We start from the raw sequence: 18,701 nt of genomic DNA, 5'->3' as shown, positions 1-18,701 counted from the left end.
GATTAAAAGGTCGCAGACCTATAGGTTTCTCGGGAAGCCCTGCCATCCTTCCTGGAAACTGAGCTGGAGGAGGTCTGTCACTTTGGGCCAGACCTGGATCCCTGGGGCACTTCCAGGGAGGGGGTGGGCAGCATCTCCCTGAGGGCGGGGCCGGCTGGCTGGGTCCTGCGTAGCAGCAGTGGGTTTGAAGGTGCTGCGTCCACCTCCAAGACCCAGCGCCAGAACCAGCATACCAGCCTCCCGCCCCGCCCCCACCATCTTGCCTCGGGAGCATCAGGACCAGGAGAACTCTGTGGCAACTCTGGGCTTTCACAAAGTTGGGTCAGTGATGACCCAACTCCCCATCCATGCCTCACTCCAAGTGCTGGGTTTTTTAGGACAGCAGGTACAGAATAAGAAAAACACAATAGTGTTAGCCTACAGCTGGTGGCCTCAGGTAAGGCAGGTGATGGCTCTGCAGGACTGTGTGCTGGCCACCAGCCCAAGCTCACCTGCCCGATGCACAGTGAGGTCAAACAAACACCTTGGAGCAGCGAAACATTTACTGCAAGGCCAAGCAAAGAGACTGTGGCTCAGGCCCTAAAATCCTTGAGCTCCTCGAAGATTTTGACAAAGCATATTTAAAGGCAAAAGGAGGGAGGGGCTTAGCAGGGTATGCGATCAGTCCGTGTGCAGTTCTCTGATTGGCTGATGATGAGGTAATAGGGTGGGATCACAGGGGTTAACATTATCTGTCCTCAAGATCCAGTAGGTCTGGGGGCCTGGCGTTCATGGTCATTATTCAATCAGCTTCCGTTTGGTGGGGATTTTAGCATCTGTAAAACAACCTAGGAAATGTGTCTCAGGGACTGTTATCTAGGTACTTCAGGGAGAAACTAAAGCTTCTGTGACTGCCACATGGCTGAATTACTGTTTCAATTCTTACCAGTTCTCCCGGCTCAACTGCTGGTCCTGTCACTGCACATTCACATCCTTTGGATCATTAATTCTCCATCCAGGTCCTGTGACTCAGGGGAGGCCTGGGAGACCACAGCTTCTTTGTAAACAAGAGGCAGGCAGAGGATGGGGTGGGCAGGGCCTGCCCAGTCACACTTCCTCGCCCTGGGGGCAGGCGTCCAGCAGGCAGGCAGCACAGTACTGGTGCTGCAGAAGCTGAGTTCGCTTCTCTCCAAATCCTGCTTCTGCCTCCTACTAGGAGGCCTCGGCACACCGACTCTCTGCTCCAAGCTCAGCTCAATTCGCTGGGGACTCAGGGCCACAAAGGGCACACAGGGCCCTGACCCAGAGCATGCCACCCCCCAGGCACACCTGTGGGGTGTGTGTGTGTGTGTGTGTGTGTGTGTCGCTGGCAGGAGGCCCACTCCCTGCTCATCCTTGGAGGTCCAGATGTCTCAGCAGAGTGCAGCACACGTGACCAGCTCAGGCCTCCTCCCCTGCTGGTCGCATAGCCTGGGTGAGGGGGTCGGGGAGACTGACCTGTGCCGGCCCCACCCCAGCCCTGAGCACCCCTTGGCAGCAGGGACCTGGCCTCCCAGCTCTGTGTCTCCAGGCCCAGAGTCTGGGGTCTGAGGCTGTGTCACTGCCCCTTCCCTCCACAGGACATGCTGCGCCAGCGCCCCCAGCTGCTGCTCCTAGCAGGCCTGCTAGCCCTCCAGTCTGGTGAGTCCCAGGGGGGCAGCTCCTCCCGGGCAGAGTGGGACCCACCCTCGCACCCTCCTGGACAGGGGCTCAGGAAGGGCCCTGCTCTGCCCCTCCCCTGCCCCTCTACCTGGGGCTGACCTGGGGCCCACCCTCCTGAAGACAGCATCCCGTGGGCCCTGGTTTCCTCCCTGCTTCCTGGTCCTCCCGTTGGCCCTCCTTCTCCACCACCCCTGCCTGCGGGCTTGGTCATCCATTTACAGCCCCCAGCCCCTCATCGCTGCTCTTGGAGGGCCCACCATCTCTGGGAGAGGGGGGTCGACCAGTGCCGGCTCACCAGCCTGTCTCTCCCTCCCAGTCCGGTCCCAGGAGTGCACCAAATACAAGGTCAGCACCTGCCGGGACTGCATCGAGTCGGGCCCTGGCTGTGCCTGGTGCCAGAAGCTGGTAAGAGCCTCACTGAATGGTGTCAGCCACCCTGCAGGTCCTCGCGCCCAGCCTGCCCTTCCCCTCTTCCCTCCTCCTGGGCTGGAGCCCCGTCTCTGCCTCTGAAACTGCCGGCCCCCAGGAGTGCCGTCACTCTGCTTCCTAGCGGGGCAGGAGCAGGCCAGGGACACAGCGTTGTCAGAGAGGCAGACAGACAGGCAGACCCAGTGGTGTCCCCAGGCAGCCTGGCAGAGGCAGATCTAAGTGAAACCGCTGGGTTGGGTCAGGTGCAGCCGGTTGGGCCCTGGAAGCTGGAACCCTGGGCCAGACTAGGGAGAGATATGTGTGGGCGGAGCTGCTGCAGCCCCGGATCCCCGCTAGCCATCCGCTCTGAACCGGGAGGAGTGGGCAAGCTTCCTATTGCGTCCGGAGCTCTCTGCTCGCCTTACTTCATGTTTTACTTTCGAGACCTTCTGGGGAAAAAGGCAAAGGCCCAGGATATCCAGGATGTGGGGGAGCTCCACCTCCTCCTGGGGAAGACCCCTTCCCTGGGGACCCCTGAGATCCTGACCATTCCCTTCTCCTGGAGATTCCTGAGGTTCAGACACTGCAGGTCTGTTTGGAAACACATGCATGCACACACATTATTATTTTTTCTCAATTGTTGGAGAGTAGGTTGCAGACACGAGCTTCTTTGTCCCATAAGGTTTCCAGGGACTTCCTCAAAAACAAGGTATTCACTTACAAAACCACAATGCATTTATCAAAGCCTGGAAATTTAACACCGTACTTTACTCTGATCAAATTTACACACCTCAGGGCTTCCCTGGTGGCCCAGTGGTTAAGAGTCCACCTGCCAATGAAGGGCACACAGATTCAATCCCTGGTCTGGGAAAATCCCACAGGCCATAGAGCAGCTAAACCCGTGCACCACAGTTACTGAAGCCCACACCCAGCAAAGGCCCAGTACAGCCAAAATAATAAATAAGTAAAATAAATAAAAAGACAAACTTACACCCCTTGTACAAATTTTGCCAATTGTTCCAATAATGTCTTTGCTATCATCCCTGCCTCACTGGTCAATATTATAATCCAGGATCACACATTGCGTTTGAATGTCGCTTTATCTCCTCAAACCTGGAACATTCCTCAGATTTCTTTGTCTTTCACATCCTTGACATTTCTCAAGAGTTCAGAACAGCAGTTGTACAGAATGTCCCTTATGTGGGTTTGTCTGGCATTCCCTCTGACACAGCCCAGGGTGGGCCTTTCAGCAGGAACCCCATGCAGGGCTCCTAGTACGGGCACTCTGTCCTAATATGGGCAATGATAGCCTAGACCACACATCTAAGGGAAACGTCTGCTAAACTCTCCACCGTGATGTCAGTATTTCCCCTTTGCAATTAGAAAATAATTTGTGGGGAGAAACTCTGAAGTCAGGAAGCACTCTGCTTCCCTTGAAGCCTACACCCACTCACTCTAGCTTCCATCGGTTGATGGGAGCCTGAATCAGTTATCAATGGGATGGTTGCAGAATGGTGACATCCCTGTTCATGACTCCCTCCAATGGCTCCTAATGTAAGGGGAATATTTCCTTCCTGCAATCTCCCTCTCTCTTTCTCATTGGTGTGGACCCATAGATGTTTATGTTACTCGGTAGCTTATAAGCTATCACTTTCCATTTGTCATTTTGAAGCTCAAATTGTTCCCCATTTGGTCATGGGAGCCCTGGGGCTGGCCCTGTGCCCTACTAGCACATCCCAGCATCACTTCCTGAGCTCTCTCTCTGGGATCTCAAGGGGCTCCTGGCCCCTTGGCACTTGCCTGGCCACCACCAGAGGGTTCCTGGTTCCCTTCATGAGAAGCCAGGCTCCCAACATCTGCAGTACATTTCCCCACTTCCTCCTCTGACTCTGGGAAAGTGGTTATAGAGTTGCTACCCACAGCACTGCAGGGAGGAGATGGTATGGTCTCTGTGCTCCTCTGTTGTTGGCATGCAGTCACAGACCAGCTAGCAAGTCCCTCCTCTAGGTGGGTTTCTCCCTTCCCTCCTGTGAGCTTCTCGTTTGCATCTGAAACGCAGTTAGGTTAAGCTGCTTCTGAGCAGATTCCATTTTAGGGATTTCTTCCCTCCCCGTTCCTGTTAATTTTATTTCCGTAATACTTAAAGTGGGCTTCCCAAGTGACTCGTGGGAAAGAATCTGCCTGCCAACACAGGAGATGCAAGAGATGCAGGTTCTATCCCTGGATCAAGAAGATCCCCTGAAGGAGGAAATGTCAACCCACTCCAGTATTCTTGCCTGGAGAACCCCATGGACAGAGAAGCCTGGTGGGCTACAGGTCCATAGGATGGCAAAGAGTCAGACTCAACTGAGCCACTAGGCATGCTCACAGGCACGCAGCAATTAAAGCATCAATAGGGTTTCAAAAGTGGAGACAGAACCGAGGCAGCTCAGAAAGCACCACCCCTCTAGTGGCCACGCCCCTTTAGTCTGGCCCTGCCCCCTGAGCTCTCAGGCCTTCTTGCTGGTTGTTCAGGGGCTCGGTCATGTCTAACTCTGTGACCCCGTGAACTGCAGCACAACAGGCTTCCCTGTCCATCACCAACTCCGGGAGCTTACTCAAACTCATGTCCATTGAGCCTGTGATGCCATTCAACCATCTCATCCTCTGTCGTCCCCTCTTCCTCCTGCCTTCAATCTTTCCCTGCACCAGGGTCTTTTTTAATGAGTCAGCTCTTTGCATCAGGTGGCCAAAGTAATGGAGTTTCAGCTTCAGCATCAGTCCTTCCAATGAATATTCAGGATTTATTTCCTTTAGGATGGACTGGTTTGATCTCCTTGCAGTCCAAGGGACTCTCAAGTCCAACAGCATCAAAAGCATCAATTCTTCAGCTCTCAGCCTTCTTGATGGTCCAACTCTCACATCCATACAGGACTACAAGGAAAATCATAGCTTTGACTGTACACAACTTTGTCAGCAAAATAATGTCTCTGCCTTTTAATATGCTGTCTAGGTTGGTCACAGCTTTTCTTCCAAGGAGCAAGTGTCTTTTAATTTCATGGCTGCAGTCACCATCTGCAGTGATTTTGGAGCCCAAGAAAATATAGTCTGTCACTGTTTCCACTGTTTCCCCATCTATTTGCCATGATATGATGGGACTGGATGCTATGATCTTAGTTTTCTGAATGTTGAATTTTAACCCAGCTTTTTCACTCTCCTCTTTCACCTTCATCAAGAGCTCTTTAGTTCTTCACTTTCTGCCATAAGGGTGGTGTCATCTGTATATCTGAGGTTATGGATATTTCTCCCTGCAGTCTTGATTCCAGCCTGTGCTTTGTCCAGCCCAGCATTTTGCGTGATGTACTCTGCATATAAGTTAAATAAGCAGGGTGACAATATACAGCCTTGATGTACTCCTTTCCCAATTTGCAACCAGTCTGTTGTTCCATGTCCAGTTCTAACTGTTGCTTCTTGACCTGCATACAGACTTCTCAGGAGGCAGGTAAGGTGGCCTGGTATTCCCATCTCTTTAAGAATTTCCCACAGTTTGTTGTGATCCATACAGTCAAAGGCTTTCACGTAGTCAATGAAGCAAAAGTAGATGTTTTTCTGGAGGTCTCTTGCTTTTTCTATGATCCAATGTATGCTGACAATTTGATGTCTGGTTCCTCTACCTTTTCTAAATCCAGCTTGAATATCTGGAAGTTCTCAGTTCATGTACTGTTGAAGCCTAGCTTGGAGGATTTATAGCATTACTTTGCTAGCGCGTGAGATGAGTGCAATTGTGCAATAGTTTGAACAGTCATTGGTATTACCTTTTGGGATTAGAATAAAAACTGACCTTCTCCAGTTCTGTGGCCACGGCTGAGTTTTCCAAATTTGCCAGCATGTTGAGTGCCTCCTATCAGGCCTCCTGTCTGGTTGTTATCCCCTAGTCTCCCTCTGTGGGAGGAAGCTGGACCCATCGATGTGGCCCCTTGGCTCTCCTTGCTGCAGAGACATCCAGGGGGCCTTCATAGGGGCAGAGTGGTCACGAGGAAAGTGCCCTGGACCCAGGACCCCCACGCTCCCCCCTGTCTTTTCCTTCTGATCTGCTTGGCCCAGAGCCCTGGTCTCTCTTCCCAGGGTGCCCGGGCATTAACTGGTGGGCCAAGAGGGGCACCTGTGTTCCCTCAGGACAGAGCCGCTCCCTCCCAGCAAGACATTGCTGAGGAAGGGGTTGAAAACCTGGGCCAGATGCTCAATGGGCCATGGAGGGTACCCATGGGTCCGCCTGGAGCTGAGATGCTGGCCCTGAGCCGCTTCCACTGCTGGAGGCTGTGGGGAGAAGCCTGCTGGCGTCAGGCTCTCCTGGGACCCCGAGCCTTGTAAAGAGGCTGCCCAGCCGCCCCCCCATCCCTGCGACACCCCCCCCCGGGGACCTCTCCCTGAACAGCGGGGCGGATGAGGGGGTCAGCCTGGCACGGCACCCACAGCATGGGCTCCCATATCTTCTCTGTGCTACCCCTGGCCCCTGCCTCCCCCAGAACTTCACAGGGCAAGGGGAGCCCGACTCCGCTCGCTGTGACACACGGGCGCAGCTGCTGTCAAAGGGCTGTGCCACTGATGACATCATGGAACCCAGGAGCCTCGCGGAGACCCGGGAGAGCCAGGCAGGCAGACAGAAGCAGCTGTCCCCACAGGAAGTGACGCTCTACCTGAGACCAGGTAGGCTTGGCTGGCTAGGGGTGGGCCGGCCCTGATGGCGCGTGTATCCACGTGTCCCTGCCCCAGGAGGATGTCCCCAGCACCCCGCCTGCAGCTGGCGCCTAGTCTCGCTTTTAGCACTGTGCTCTGCGTCCTAAAAAAAAGGGAGACTAAACCATCTGGAAAACACTCCTGTATCCCTCCCTCAGAAGGTGAGCTTATTTTTGGCTGAGTGAAGGCTCTGATAAGACCTGTAACTTAGGAACCCAAGTAAACCTTTAAATCAGTGTGGCCCACCTGACTTGACCACAGACCCAGGTTTAGGACACAGCTCCCTGTTAGCACTCCAAGAAACACCCTTGAGGAAGGTGGCATGGTGGAGCAGCAAGGGGTGATGGTGGACGGGCCTGGGCAGGGCTGGGGCAGCCCCATGGGGGAGCTGATGCTGGAAGGCGGGTGGCAGAGAGGACTTGATTCATCATGGCTTTGTCAAGCACCAGCTGTGTGCCAAGCACCTACCTGAGAGCTGGGGACACAGGCTGTTTGTATCGACAGGAAACAAGTCATAACATGTGCAGGCAGTGATTAAGACAATGAGGAACAGAAGCCGGTGGGGCTGTGATTGAGGAAAGCGGGGGGTGTCCCCAGGATGGCCAGGGAGCCCTTTTGGGCACGGGACAGGTTTGCTTAGTGGCTGGTGGTAGAGAAGGCCTTGCCAGGGAGACCCAGGGAGATCCAGGTGGATCTGAATCTCAACAGCGCTGGATAAACAATGAGCACTTCTTGTATCTTCTTGTATCCAGCACATCTTGTATCCAGATGGTCTTCTATGTCAGAATGTGCGCTTTACCTGAAATCGGGATCTGAGTAGGCACCCTGCATCTTATCCACCAGCTTCAGATAATCGGGGAGTCCTGAGGGTTCTGAGGCCTGTAGAGGCAACAGTGCCCCTGAAACCCCCCACCCCCAGACCAGGTGGTACACCCTGACTCTCTCCTAAATCCTGGCAGGTCAGGCAGCTGTGTTCAACGTGACTTTCCGGAGGGCCAAGGGATACCCCATCGACCTGTACTACCTGATGGATCTCTCCTACTCCATGGTGGACGACCTCGTCAACGTCAAGAAGCTGGGGGGTGACCTGCTCCGGGCCCTCAACGACATCACTGAGTCGGGCCGCATCGGTGAGGCAGCTACTCCTTCCCCCGAACCCCCAAGCCCCGGTCCCAGGCACCTCACCTCTGCACCTCCCCACGTTGCCCCACACTGGTAGGAGGTAGGGAAGTCAAGGCTCACGGCCCCCTACTGTCCACCAGGTTTCGGGTCCTTCGTGGACAAGACGGTGCTCCCCTTTGTCAACACGCACCCCGAGAAGCTGCGGAACCCCTGCCCCAACAAAGAGAAGCAGTGCCAGCCCCCGTTCGCCTTCAGGCACGTGCTGAAGCTCACCAACAACTCCAAACAGTTCGAGACAGAAGTCGGGAAGCAGCTGATCTCGGGAAACCTGGACGCCCCCGAGGGAGGGCTGGACGCCATGATGCAGGTGGCCGTGTGCCCGGTGAGGCTTCATCCTGAGCAAACCACCTGAAGCCCAGATACGAGGAAATGACCCTGGGAAGCAAGACCCCTTTGCCGCCCGATCCTGGTAGTCCCCTACTTCCAGAGCCCCTCAGAGAATGGGGTGTCCTGGCCAGGCTCACCCCCAGTATGTGGTTTCGGTGTCAGTGCTGGCCACCCCCTGGCCGCTGCTGACCCCTCCCCACGTGGTCTTGTCCCACCGCTGTATCTGTGATGTCAGTGTTACAGCACATTGATCCAGTTTGGCCATGCAGTCCTGTCGCCTTCACAGATGGGATCCCAACCCTCCAGGCGCTCTGGTCCCTGGGCACACCACCCTGCCTCCTAGACCCACACTTTCATGCCTGTGTGATTATCACGGTTCATGTTGCATGTTGCTGACGTGCCCTGGCTCCATCACCCCCTCACCCCAGTGTCCGTGGCCGTTTTCCTCTGTGTTGGCAGTGCTTTTCCACTGAGATAAACATTTCTAAGTATTTTTTCTTCTTTGGGAGCACCTCCTTTGGAGATGCTCCCAGGTCTGAGCTGACTGGCTACGGAGGATGCAGTGTTCAGATGTGAACATGCATTCCTATCCCCTTGGCATCCCACACCTGCCCAGGCAATCAGGGAGGCTGTCACCCTGCAGACACTTCTCGGGTCCCCCTGGGTGCTGGAATCTGCAGCAGACACGGGACCCTAAGTCAAACAGCTGGGACCTTCTCTGGTCCCCATGCTCCCTAGAAAACCCAGGTGTTGGGGGCACACGAGGCCCCCATTGCAAGCTCAGCCTCTGCTCCTGCAGTCTGTGCGGGCCCTGCTGGGGAAACCGAGGCAGGTCACTCCCACCATCTCCTTGTCAGGAGGAAATCGGCTGGCGCAATGTCACCAGGCTGCTGGTGTTTGCCACGGATGATGGATTCCACTTTGCGGGCGATGGAAAGCTGGGTGCCATCCTCACCCCCAACGACGGCCGCTGCCACCTGGAAGACAACCTGTACAAAAGCAGCAACGAATTTGTGAGTGCAGTGTCTGGGGGTGGGAGGTGGGAGGGTGTGGGTCTGCCCCAGGAGAGCAGGGATGCAGACTCACCCCCAGCCTGGGGTCCAGAGGGGCAGGAAGGGGCCCTCGCTCCCAGGGAGGCACTTTGATGGCACCGAGAGGGCAGAATTCCCTGGTCTGCTGGCATTGTAATCCCTGGAGCTGCAGAGGATTTCAGAGATGGGACCCTTGGGGCCCTCCACCTGCAGCCTGCAGGCTTGAGACAGGAGGTGGTGGGGGCAGCTCTCAGGGGCCCGACTGGGGCAGGATGAGTGTGACATCTGAGGTTCCTGTGAGCGTCTGTCTGAAACCGTACATGAGACGGCTATGAAAATAGGCGCCACTGTGCTATTCCCCACTGGCTCAGTGCCTGAAGAATCCACCTGCAAGGCAGGAGACACAGGAGATGCGGGTTCAATCCTTGGGTTGAGAAGATCCCCTGGAAGAGGAAATGGCAACCCACTCTGGTATTCTTGCCTGGAGAATCCCACGGACAGAGAAGCCTGGCAGGCTACAGTCTATGGGGTCACACAGAGTTGGACACGACTCAGTGACTATGCATGCTGGGGGGCAGTGTCTGTGATCTCAGTCCCAGCGTTTCCAGAGGGGTTTTCCCAGTGCCCTACAGCTCAGACACAGCAAAGTACCGCTCACTTATCTCCACGTTGAGGGTCTGTGAATCGTTACTTGCCACTGGACTTCTTTTTTTGTGCATTGATCAAGAAGCACACCACAACTTTTAATATTTTCTTGAGTGTATTTCAGTATTGTCCATTTCCCTCCTAATCCCATGCTCTCCCTACTAACCCCATTCTCTTATGTGTTTGCAAACATCACTGGGAACAGCCCCATCACAGCGCAGGCAGGGTGGAGCCTCTGCACTCTGGGCAGTCACTTCTGCCTGTAGGAGCTGACGGGTGGCCTGGGTGGCTTGTCCCCAGCCTCAGGGCCATCTGACCGGGGGTCTCCTCTCTAGGACTACCCATCGGTGGGCCAGCTGGCACACAAACTGGCAGAAAGCAACATCCAGCCCATCTTTGCGGTAACCAAGAAGATGGTGAAAACGTACGAGGTAAGTGGGCTTGAGCAAGCTGGCAGGACAAGGTGTTGCAGTGGAAGAGTGACAAAATCTGGGGTGATCAGACTGAGAGCTGCTTCCACGCTGAGTGTGCTGGCTGAGGCCAGGCGGGCGGCCCCAGGCAGTGAGCACTGCGGAGGAGGAGCTGACAGGTCCTTGTGGCTCAGTGATCGTGCTTTTGCGGCAACATAGCAAACCCTTCGAGTCTACAGGTCCCATTCTTCACATCAGGAAAAGTTCCTTGTTTTGTGTCCACGTACATTTGCACATCAGCACTTCTCCCCTCTGCCCATCACTGGAGGGCTGTTTTACTTGCTGTCTTGTGTTTCTGTCTGCTGAGCTCAGCGTGGCAGCCTTTCTGGCTGCGATGGGCTGGGGGCGCCTCCTGGCCCCTCTCCTCCCCTAAGTCCCAGGCTCCTTCCTCTTGCCTGTGACCTGCTGTGCCTCTGTGGGACACTTGCAGGCCCGAGGGTGGGACCAGCCACACCCACCGTCAGCATTCAGGGCCCCACCTCAGGCACAGGATGCAGGGGACGCAGAGGGAGGAGGGACAAGTAGCCAGGGGTGGGTGGTGGGAGCTGGCCAGAGCACAGGGACAGTGCAGGGCTGATGGCTGGGTGCGGCCGAGAGACCACCGTCTGCACAAGTTGCCTGAGCGCCGGCAGGTCAGGACCTCCAGTCGCCGTGTCCCCGACCGCATTACCAGATGCGGCAGTCTCTCCTCACCAAGTGGTGGCATGGGTCCCAGCACTTTGCTTTGAAGAGCAGGAGTCGTGTCCCAGAAGGCAGTGTGGTGAGAGGGCAGGAGCCGGAGATGGAAGACACGGACCCCGGACCCTGCTCCCCGACAGCAAGGATGAGAGCCCAGGCAGTCGCAGGCCTTGCTGAGCCTCAGCTTCCTGACCCCCATTCCTGGGGCTCCCAGGGGGTCCTAGGAGGCTCAGGGTCTATGTGGACAGTTTATGTAGGACCCTCCTCAGTGTATGTTTCTGCTCTGAGTGGAAAGCAGGTGGCTGGGAGGACTTCCCGAGCCCCAGCGGGGTCCTGAGCTAGGAGCTAGGAGCATCACCCACTTGGTGATGGAGGCCCAAGGTGGGTGGCCAGGTTGTGACAGTCCTCGTGAGCCACAAATGGAGGGGACTGGACTCCATTCCAGGGCATCACAGCAGGGTTGGGGGCAGGGACATGACCCAGCCCTCCGCTCTGCAAGACTAAGTGATGGTGCAATTTCCTGTGAAAGATAAGCTAAGCTGGGAGGAGGCGGGGGCAGAGGGCACAAAGAAGCAGAGGGCAGAGGCGGGGGCAGAGGCTGGCCCCAGGCTTGCCTGCATGACCCGGTGCTCTGGCCTGCCTACCCAGAGGTGTACCTGGACTGGGTGTGGCCCCACCTATCAGAGTCAACCAGCATGCTGTTATTTAACGCAGCCATTGTTGAAGTTATGTTCACACACTCGGTACACGTCGCTTCCTGACTTTATGCCACATTTTACAATGACCTGTGCCCCTGGTTCATTTGTGCCTGTCACATCTGCGAAGTGGGACGGGCCCTTAGCTGTGGCAAATCTTCCCGGCTCTGCCCTCAGTGACCAGCTTGACATAGTCCAGGGGGAAGTATTTATACCAAGTAAATGTCTGCCCACACAACACTGACCATGCGCACAGTAAGAAGTTGAGTGGGGGGTTGTTTGGGCCATCTCACCAGCAGGAAGAAAACCTCTGGGGTGTGACAGAACTGGGTGGACACTGAGGCGTCCTTGGCCCCGTGGTTCTGGCCACGACCACCTGTGTTCTGCCCTGACAGAAGCTGACGGAGATCATCCCCAAGTCTGCAGTCGGGGAGCTGTCTGAAGACTCCAGGAACGTGGTGGAGCTTATCAAGAGTGCCTACAACGTGAGTCCCCCGGGGAGTCAGCAAAGACGGGGTCCCCCCCCCCCCGCAGGTCGACAGGAGGGTGGTCTGGTGTAGAGAGCCCCGGTCTTGTCTGGGCCACCCTCAGGCGCCTCCCTGGGGCAGCAATGTCCTCCATGGTTAATGGCATGGTAGGTGCCACCCCAGCCCTCCTTCACTTTGCTGGAACATGAGCGCCAGGCCCTTTTACAGCCGCAGGGCCTGAGGGCCTCACAGGCACAGCTCGCTGGGGACACCAGAAGCGCTGGTGGCACCGGATGAAGTCGGAGCCCCGTGGGGGAGCGCCGTCTGCTGCTCCTGCCCTTTGGAGCCCTAAGCCTCAGCAGGCCCTCCCAAACGCCAGATGCTGTCCAGGGGGGCTATCTCAGCTCTCTGCATCTATCTCTGTTTCTCTCTCTCTCTGTCTGTCTCACTCTCTCTCATTCACTTAAACAGTTTTTCCAGCTCCTGCCCTGTGCCAGGCACTGGGGTTTCAGTGGTGAGTGGACAGTTGAGCTCCTGTTGTCATGGGGCTGGGACCTGTCTCCATGTCTGCACCCTCCACTGGCCTGTCTTGGGGGGCATGATGTGGGTAACCTGGCACCCACAGAGCTCTCTGTGGATGCATGGTGGGTGGGGGGGATGAGAGGCATGCCAGCCGTGGCTTGGAAGGGCCGGGGACAGCAAGATGAGTCTGATGGCGCCGCTGTCTTCCCACAGAAACTGTCCTCCAGAGTCTTTCTGGATCACAACACCCTCCCTGACACCCTGAAAGTCACCTACGACTCCTTCTGCAGTAACGGGGTGTCGAAGGTGGACCAGCCCAGAGGGGACTGCGACGGCGTCCAGATCAACGTCCCGGTGAGGCTCCCTCCCAGCCTATGGAAGGGGTTCCCCTGGGACAGCAAGAGGGTGTGCCCTGGCCAGCAGCCTACGGGGGATCAGCTAGAGGTTGGGCCTGTCCACCTCCGGTCCAGTTCCTTCCCTTTAAAGTCCGCAAACGCTGTGGCCTGGGGTGGACAGACCCCTGACTGCGAGGACTGCAGCGCCCCCTGGGGGCAGATGCTGGGCATAGCACCACACACCTAAAGAGGGCATTGCTTCCCCTCTGGGCATCTGCTTTGATTTTCCTGATTTTTGTTTTTGTTTATTGTTATTATTGTAATGAATTTATTTATTTGGATGTGTCAGGTCTTCATTGTGGCATGTGAGCTCCCCAGTTGTGGCGAGCGGGCTTAGTTGACCCTTGGGACATGGGATCTTTGTTCCCCAACCTGGATGGAACCCAAGTCCCCTGCATTGGAAGGCAGATTCTCAACCCCTGGACCACCAGGGAAATCCCTGTATTCTTGTTTTTTGACAAACACATTAAAGCAGGGGCCACACAGATGATTACAAGCAGGCAGTGAGTTATTTCTCTAATAGTTTAAATTTGTCATGACCAGGAATGATTAAATATTTTCTTTCACCAGCTGTGAATTAATATTCAGCAAAATACTTGCTTTTATTTCTGAATGACATTGAAATTATTTCAAATATGTGATTTAAATGCATGTGAATTTTTGACTGAAATCTCTGCCCCTCTTACTGGGGGATCCATGCCCAAATGCACTCAGTGTTGACTGCCTGATTCCTCTCTGATGTTTCTGCTCTGTCTTCACGTACTGGGTGGAGACTCACTTATGTTGACCAGCAGTGAGGCTGAGCAGGTGCTCCGTGAAGCTCCCTGCGGGCTGAGCAGCAGAGCAGTGCGGGTGGGGAGCACTCTGCGCTGCCGGCTCAGTTCTTCTGGGGCATTCAGGCTCAAGATACATCCTCACAGGCAGAACCTAGGACTTCCTGTGGTATTCTGACATCTTAGCCTCAGGGCTTCAGGACAAAATACCTGGAGAAAATATACATCATTTATTAATACGAAATCACTTTAAAATCAGTTTAAGAGATGCATGATTAAAAGAATTCTAAAGACACCTCCCGTGCAAGTCCAGGCCACCTGAGGATGGTGGGTGGGGGGAGTTGGGTGGGGGTGCATGTTCCAGCATCTCTGAGTTTCCAGCTCTCATCTTCTTTTCCCTCATCTCCCTTCCTGAGCCCTGGAGCCACCTGGAATGTCCGTGTCCTTCCCCTCTCCCACCTCCATTCACTCCCTCCCCGGCCCAGCAGAGGCAGCACCCTGCCAGCCTGCTAGCGGAGGATGGTGGCCTTCACCCTTCTAGGCTGTGCCCTTGTCCATGTTGCTCAGAGGAGATCAGAGCAGGGTCATGACCCTGGGGTCCAGTGCTCACCTGAGCTCTACTTTCCCATGACAGATCACCTTCCAGGTGAAGGTCACAGCCACCGAATGCATCCAGGAGCAGTCCTTCACCATCCGGGCGCTGGGCTTTACGGACACGGTGACCGTGCGGGTCCTCCCCCAGTGCGAGTGCCAATGCCGGGACGCGAGCAGGGACCGCAGCGTCTGCGGTGGCAGAGGCTCGATGGAGTGCGGCGTCTGCAGGTGAGGCCGCCGCCCCGCCCCGCCCCCGGAGCAGGCGCCTGGAAGCAGGGAGCTCTCAAGAGGGCTCTGACTCCACATTCCCGCAGGTGCGACGCCGGCTACATCGGGAAGAACTGCGAGTGCCAGACGCAGGGCCGGAGCAGCCAGGAGCTGGAGGGCAGCTGCCGCAAGGACAACAGCTCCATCATCTGCTCGGGGCTGGGGGACTGCATCTGCGGGCAGTGCGTGTGCCACACGAGCGACGTTCCCAACAAGAAGATCTACGGCCAGTTCTGCGAGTGCGACAACGTCAACTGCGAGCGCTACGACGGCCAAGTCTGCGGGGGCGAGAGTGAGTGCTGGGGGCCCTAGGCAGAGAGAGCCTCGGCCGCACGGGGCCGGGGCCCTTGGCCAGGGCGGGGCTCGGGAGAGGCTGAGTCCGAGGCGGCCTTGTCTTCCAGGCCGGGGAGGGGGGAGTTCGGGCGGGGCGGGGGCGGGACTGAGTCCGCGGCCGCGCTGTCTTCCAGAGAGGGGGCTCTGCTTCTGCGGCACCTGCAGGTGCCAGGACCAGTACGAGGGCTCGGCGTGCCAGTGCCTCAAGTCCACGCAGGGCTGCCTCAACCTGAACGGCGTCGAGTGCAGCGGCCGCGGCCGGTGCCGCTGCAACGTGTGCCAGTGCGACCCCGGCTACCAGCCGCCCCTGTGCAAAGAGTGCCCGGGCTGCCCCGCGCCCTGCGCCGGCTTTGCGTGAGTGTCCGCCGCCCCGCCGGGATCGCACCTGCTTGCGGGGTGGGGAGAACCACCGCCCGGCCCCGGGCGCGGGGCGGGGGCGCGGGCGGCCGGCCCTCCCCAGAAGGCCCCGCACAGACCCGCGTCTCCCGGCGGCCACTCCTCCCAACCCCGCCCGCGCTCACGCCCCGGCTCCCCGCAGCTCCTGCACCGAGTGCCTGAAGTTCGACAAGGGCCCCTTCGCCAAGAACTGCAGCGCAGCTTGCGGGGAGACGAAGCTGCTGACCAGCCCGCTGCCCGGCCGCAAGTGCACGGAGCGCGACTCCGAGGGCTGCTGGATGACCTACACCCTGGTGCAGCGCGACGGGCGGGACAGATACGACGTGCACGTGAACGACACGCGCGGTGAGCCCGGGGATGGGGGGGACATCGGGAAAGGTCCCTGCCGCGCCCCCACTCCCCACCCCCGGGCCCCGCATCTCTCAGCCCGCCCCCGCCACATCCTCACCATACCTGGCCCCCACCGCATCTCTCAGCCTGCCCAGGTCGTCGTATACGCGGGCGGTGGGCTGTCCCACAGTAGCGCTGCCCCAAGCTGAGCGCGTCTGGAGAGCGGGTCCTGAGCGCCGGGCGGAGAGGCCCGTGGCGACCTCCAGCCCCAAGTCCAGCCCCTGCCCTGGAGGGGCCCACAGAGCTGCTGCTCTCTTTCCCAGATGCCCACTACCCGCCAGTCACCCGGCTCTGCCCCCGACCCAGAGACCAGCGCAGTCGTCATAGGTCCCCCCATGACACAGGCTGGGGACATATGAGCAGGTTCTGAGGGACAGACTCCAGCGGGGCCTGTCTCTGAGGTCAGGGGTCAGAAGGTCAGAAGAGGTCCTTAGGTTGTCCTAAGGAGGACAGTTGCAGACAGTTGGAGAAGGTTGGAGGTGCTGGGCTGGGCACTTACTGGAGCTCTGAGAGTCCAGGGGAGCCTAGGTCTCTTCCCAGACATGAAAGGAGGCTGCCAGCAGCTTTCAGAGAAGCACACGGCATTCACGAGCCGGACACACACCTGGGAAGGGCCACTGCCCGGTCCAGGCACTGAGCAGGGCTGGGTTGGGGTCCTGGGGGCGGCGTGGACAGAGCCTGCTCTGGAATGCAACTCTGGGCAGGATCAGAAGGGACAGGTGACAAGTAGGGGCAGAGGGTAGGTCAGTTTCAAAGAGGTACGTTGAGTGATGACGACATTGTGAGACGGAGGGACTTAGAGCCACAGACGCCTGAGGGGATGGGTGTAAGGGCGGGGGCAGCAGCACCCAGAGCCATCTAGACACCAGATCTGAGTGCCCTGCCCTTCCCACTCAGAGAGGCTGAGGGTCCGGGCACAGGCTTCCAGGCCAGCCTCCAGGGCTGATGAACGAGGGAGCCCCTCAGCCAGGCAGACAGGGAGGGGCTCCCATCGAGTTCTGTGCCTTTGTCGGCAGCCAGGGTGGGCATGCTGCAGTCTAGAGACCCCCACCTGAGCTCAGCAGGAGGCTGGGTGCAGCCCCCTTGGGCACTGGGACCCCACCTCCCATTCCCAAGGCTGCTGCTGTGAGTCTCCCAAGGAATGCCTGCATGAGGAGAGTCCCCCTAAACTCTGATACAGTGTGGTCCCGGGTGGGAGGCCAGAGTCTGGCCCTGGTTACTGGCAACCCGGCCCCCACTTTCCTTCTCTGTAAACAAGGGCCCTCTCGACTTCCTTGGGAACCACGGGGCCTGGCCTTGTGCTCAGCTTGGGCTCTGCTGGGCTGGGGGTCGGGGCTGGGGCTGGTTTGCTCACTACCTGCCACAGAGGTCTGGTAGTGGCACCTCGACATCGTGCAGGGACTGGGCTAAAACCTGGGGCTTGGGAGCCGGGGCAGACTTGACACCCCATTTGTGCACCTCCTTGCCTTAGAGTGTGTAAAGGGTCCCAACATCGCTGCCATTGTGGGGGGCACTGTGGCGGGAGTTGTGCTTGTCGGCATCCTCCTGCTGGTCATCTGGAAGGCCCTGACACACCTGAGCGACCTCAGGGAGTACCATCGCTTCGAGAAGGAGAAGCTCAAGTCCCAGTGGAACAACGTGAGTGGCCTCGGGTCCCCCACGAAGGCCCACCTCCTACCCTCCAAGCCGAGGCGTCCCCACGGGCTGTGCGCCCGCCCCACTCCCACCCCTGAACCTCGTCCACCCCCAGTGGACACTGTTGTGGCCCAGAGCCCAGCGTCTTCCTCTCTGTGCTGACAAACCACGTTTGCTTTTCTCACCAGGATAACCCTCTTTTCAAGAGTGCCACCACGACAGTCATGAACCCTAAGTTTGCCGAGAGTTAGGGGTGCCTGGTGAAGACAAGGCCTTCTGCACCACCCAGACGGGACCACCCCCTCTCCACGTCCCCTCCAGCAGGCCGACCATGACCCTGCTGCCTTGTGGACATGGCTGATGATGCTTGACAACTCCACTGTTAACCAAAAATGCACTGCTTTTCCTGCCCCAGAATGATGGGCATGACCAGATGATCCTATGGGCTTATGGTAAGGGCCAGCCTCCCCCTTGACGTCAATGACTTTTGATAGCAAGTCAGAGAAGGAATTGCCTACATTTTGTACGGTTACACACAGGTCCTTTGTAAAAATTAGCACAGAAGTCTAATGAAGAATTATTTATATGTGAACTCCTCAGGGTGTGAAGTTATATCCCCTTGGTTATGCTGCCCCCCAATCAATAAAAAAAATCAATAAAATCTTCCTGTGCAGAAGCTTCCGTGGGAGCCAGGCTCTGCTCCTCCCCCACTGCACTTTGAAGGTCCGTGTGGCCTCTGGGCCAGGGCATGGGGTTCTCTTTTTCTCCTTCCTCACCTGTTGCCCATGCAAGCCTCTCTCTGTCCCTGCCTGGGTCCCCCTCATAAGCAGCTTTGAGAAGGAGAAGCCCCCCGAAGGGGGTCCCATTGTGGTGCCTGAGTGGGGCTGAGGCAAGATGGGAAAGTGGGCATCTCTACCCCACTCCGCTGTCTACACCTGCTCTTGGCTAATGATGGGACAGAGTTTGAGTGTGTTTCTTGGGGGCTGTTTTCTAGAGTGACCTGGAGGTCATGTTGACCGGATGTGTGATAACAGCATCGGGAAGGTCCCACCGTGATCACCAAGACCTGTGTGTATCTGCCAGTCTCTGTAGGCTTG

General features: G+C 57.3%; 1 protein-coding gene across 1 annotated transcript in view; it reads left to right on the top strand.

The window, feature by feature from the left end:
• Positions 1 to 18,280, top strand: part of ITGB2 (integrin subunit beta 2) — a 31,913-nt gene extending 13,633 nt beyond the window's left edge. Inside the window, exons 2-16 of the mRNA XM_020875168.2 lie at positions 1,599 to 1,659; positions 1,997 to 2,085; positions 6,594 to 6,774; positions 7,764 to 7,934; positions 8,067 to 8,308; positions 9,171 to 9,326; positions 10,325 to 10,420; positions 12,228 to 12,317; positions 13,035 to 13,175; positions 14,624 to 14,811; positions 14,898 to 15,142; positions 15,318 to 15,537; positions 15,722 to 15,924; positions 17,441 to 17,607; positions 17,793 to 18,280. Of these exons, the coding sequence (XP_020730827.2) occupies positions 1,602 to 1,659; positions 1,997 to 2,085; positions 6,594 to 6,774; positions 7,764 to 7,934; positions 8,067 to 8,308; positions 9,171 to 9,326; positions 10,325 to 10,420; positions 12,228 to 12,317; positions 13,035 to 13,175; positions 14,624 to 14,811; positions 14,898 to 15,142; positions 15,318 to 15,537; positions 15,722 to 15,924; positions 17,441 to 17,607; positions 17,793 to 17,855 (2,310 nt within the window). The 5' untranslated portion in view covers positions 1,599 to 1,601 and the 3' untranslated portion in view covers positions 17,856 to 18,280. The remainder of the gene's footprint in view (positions 1 to 1,598; positions 1,660 to 1,996; positions 2,086 to 6,593; positions 6,775 to 7,763; positions 7,935 to 8,066; positions 8,309 to 9,170; positions 9,327 to 10,324; positions 10,421 to 12,227; positions 12,318 to 13,034; positions 13,176 to 14,623; positions 14,812 to 14,897; positions 15,143 to 15,317; positions 15,538 to 15,721; positions 15,925 to 17,440; positions 17,608 to 17,792) is intronic.
• Positions 18,281 to 18,701: the final 421 nt, after the last annotated feature.

This window comes from Odocoileus virginianus, chromosome 4 (genome assembly GCF_023699985.2).
Source record: "Odocoileus virginianus isolate 20LAN1187 ecotype Illinois chromosome 4, Ovbor_1.2, whole genome shotgun sequence".
Classification (NCBI taxonomy): Eukaryota; Metazoa; Chordata; class Mammalia; order Artiodactyla; family Cervidae; genus Odocoileus; species Odocoileus virginianus.
Note: the sequence above shows the minus strand (reverse complement) of the source record. Positions and strands in the feature narration are given on the sequence as shown.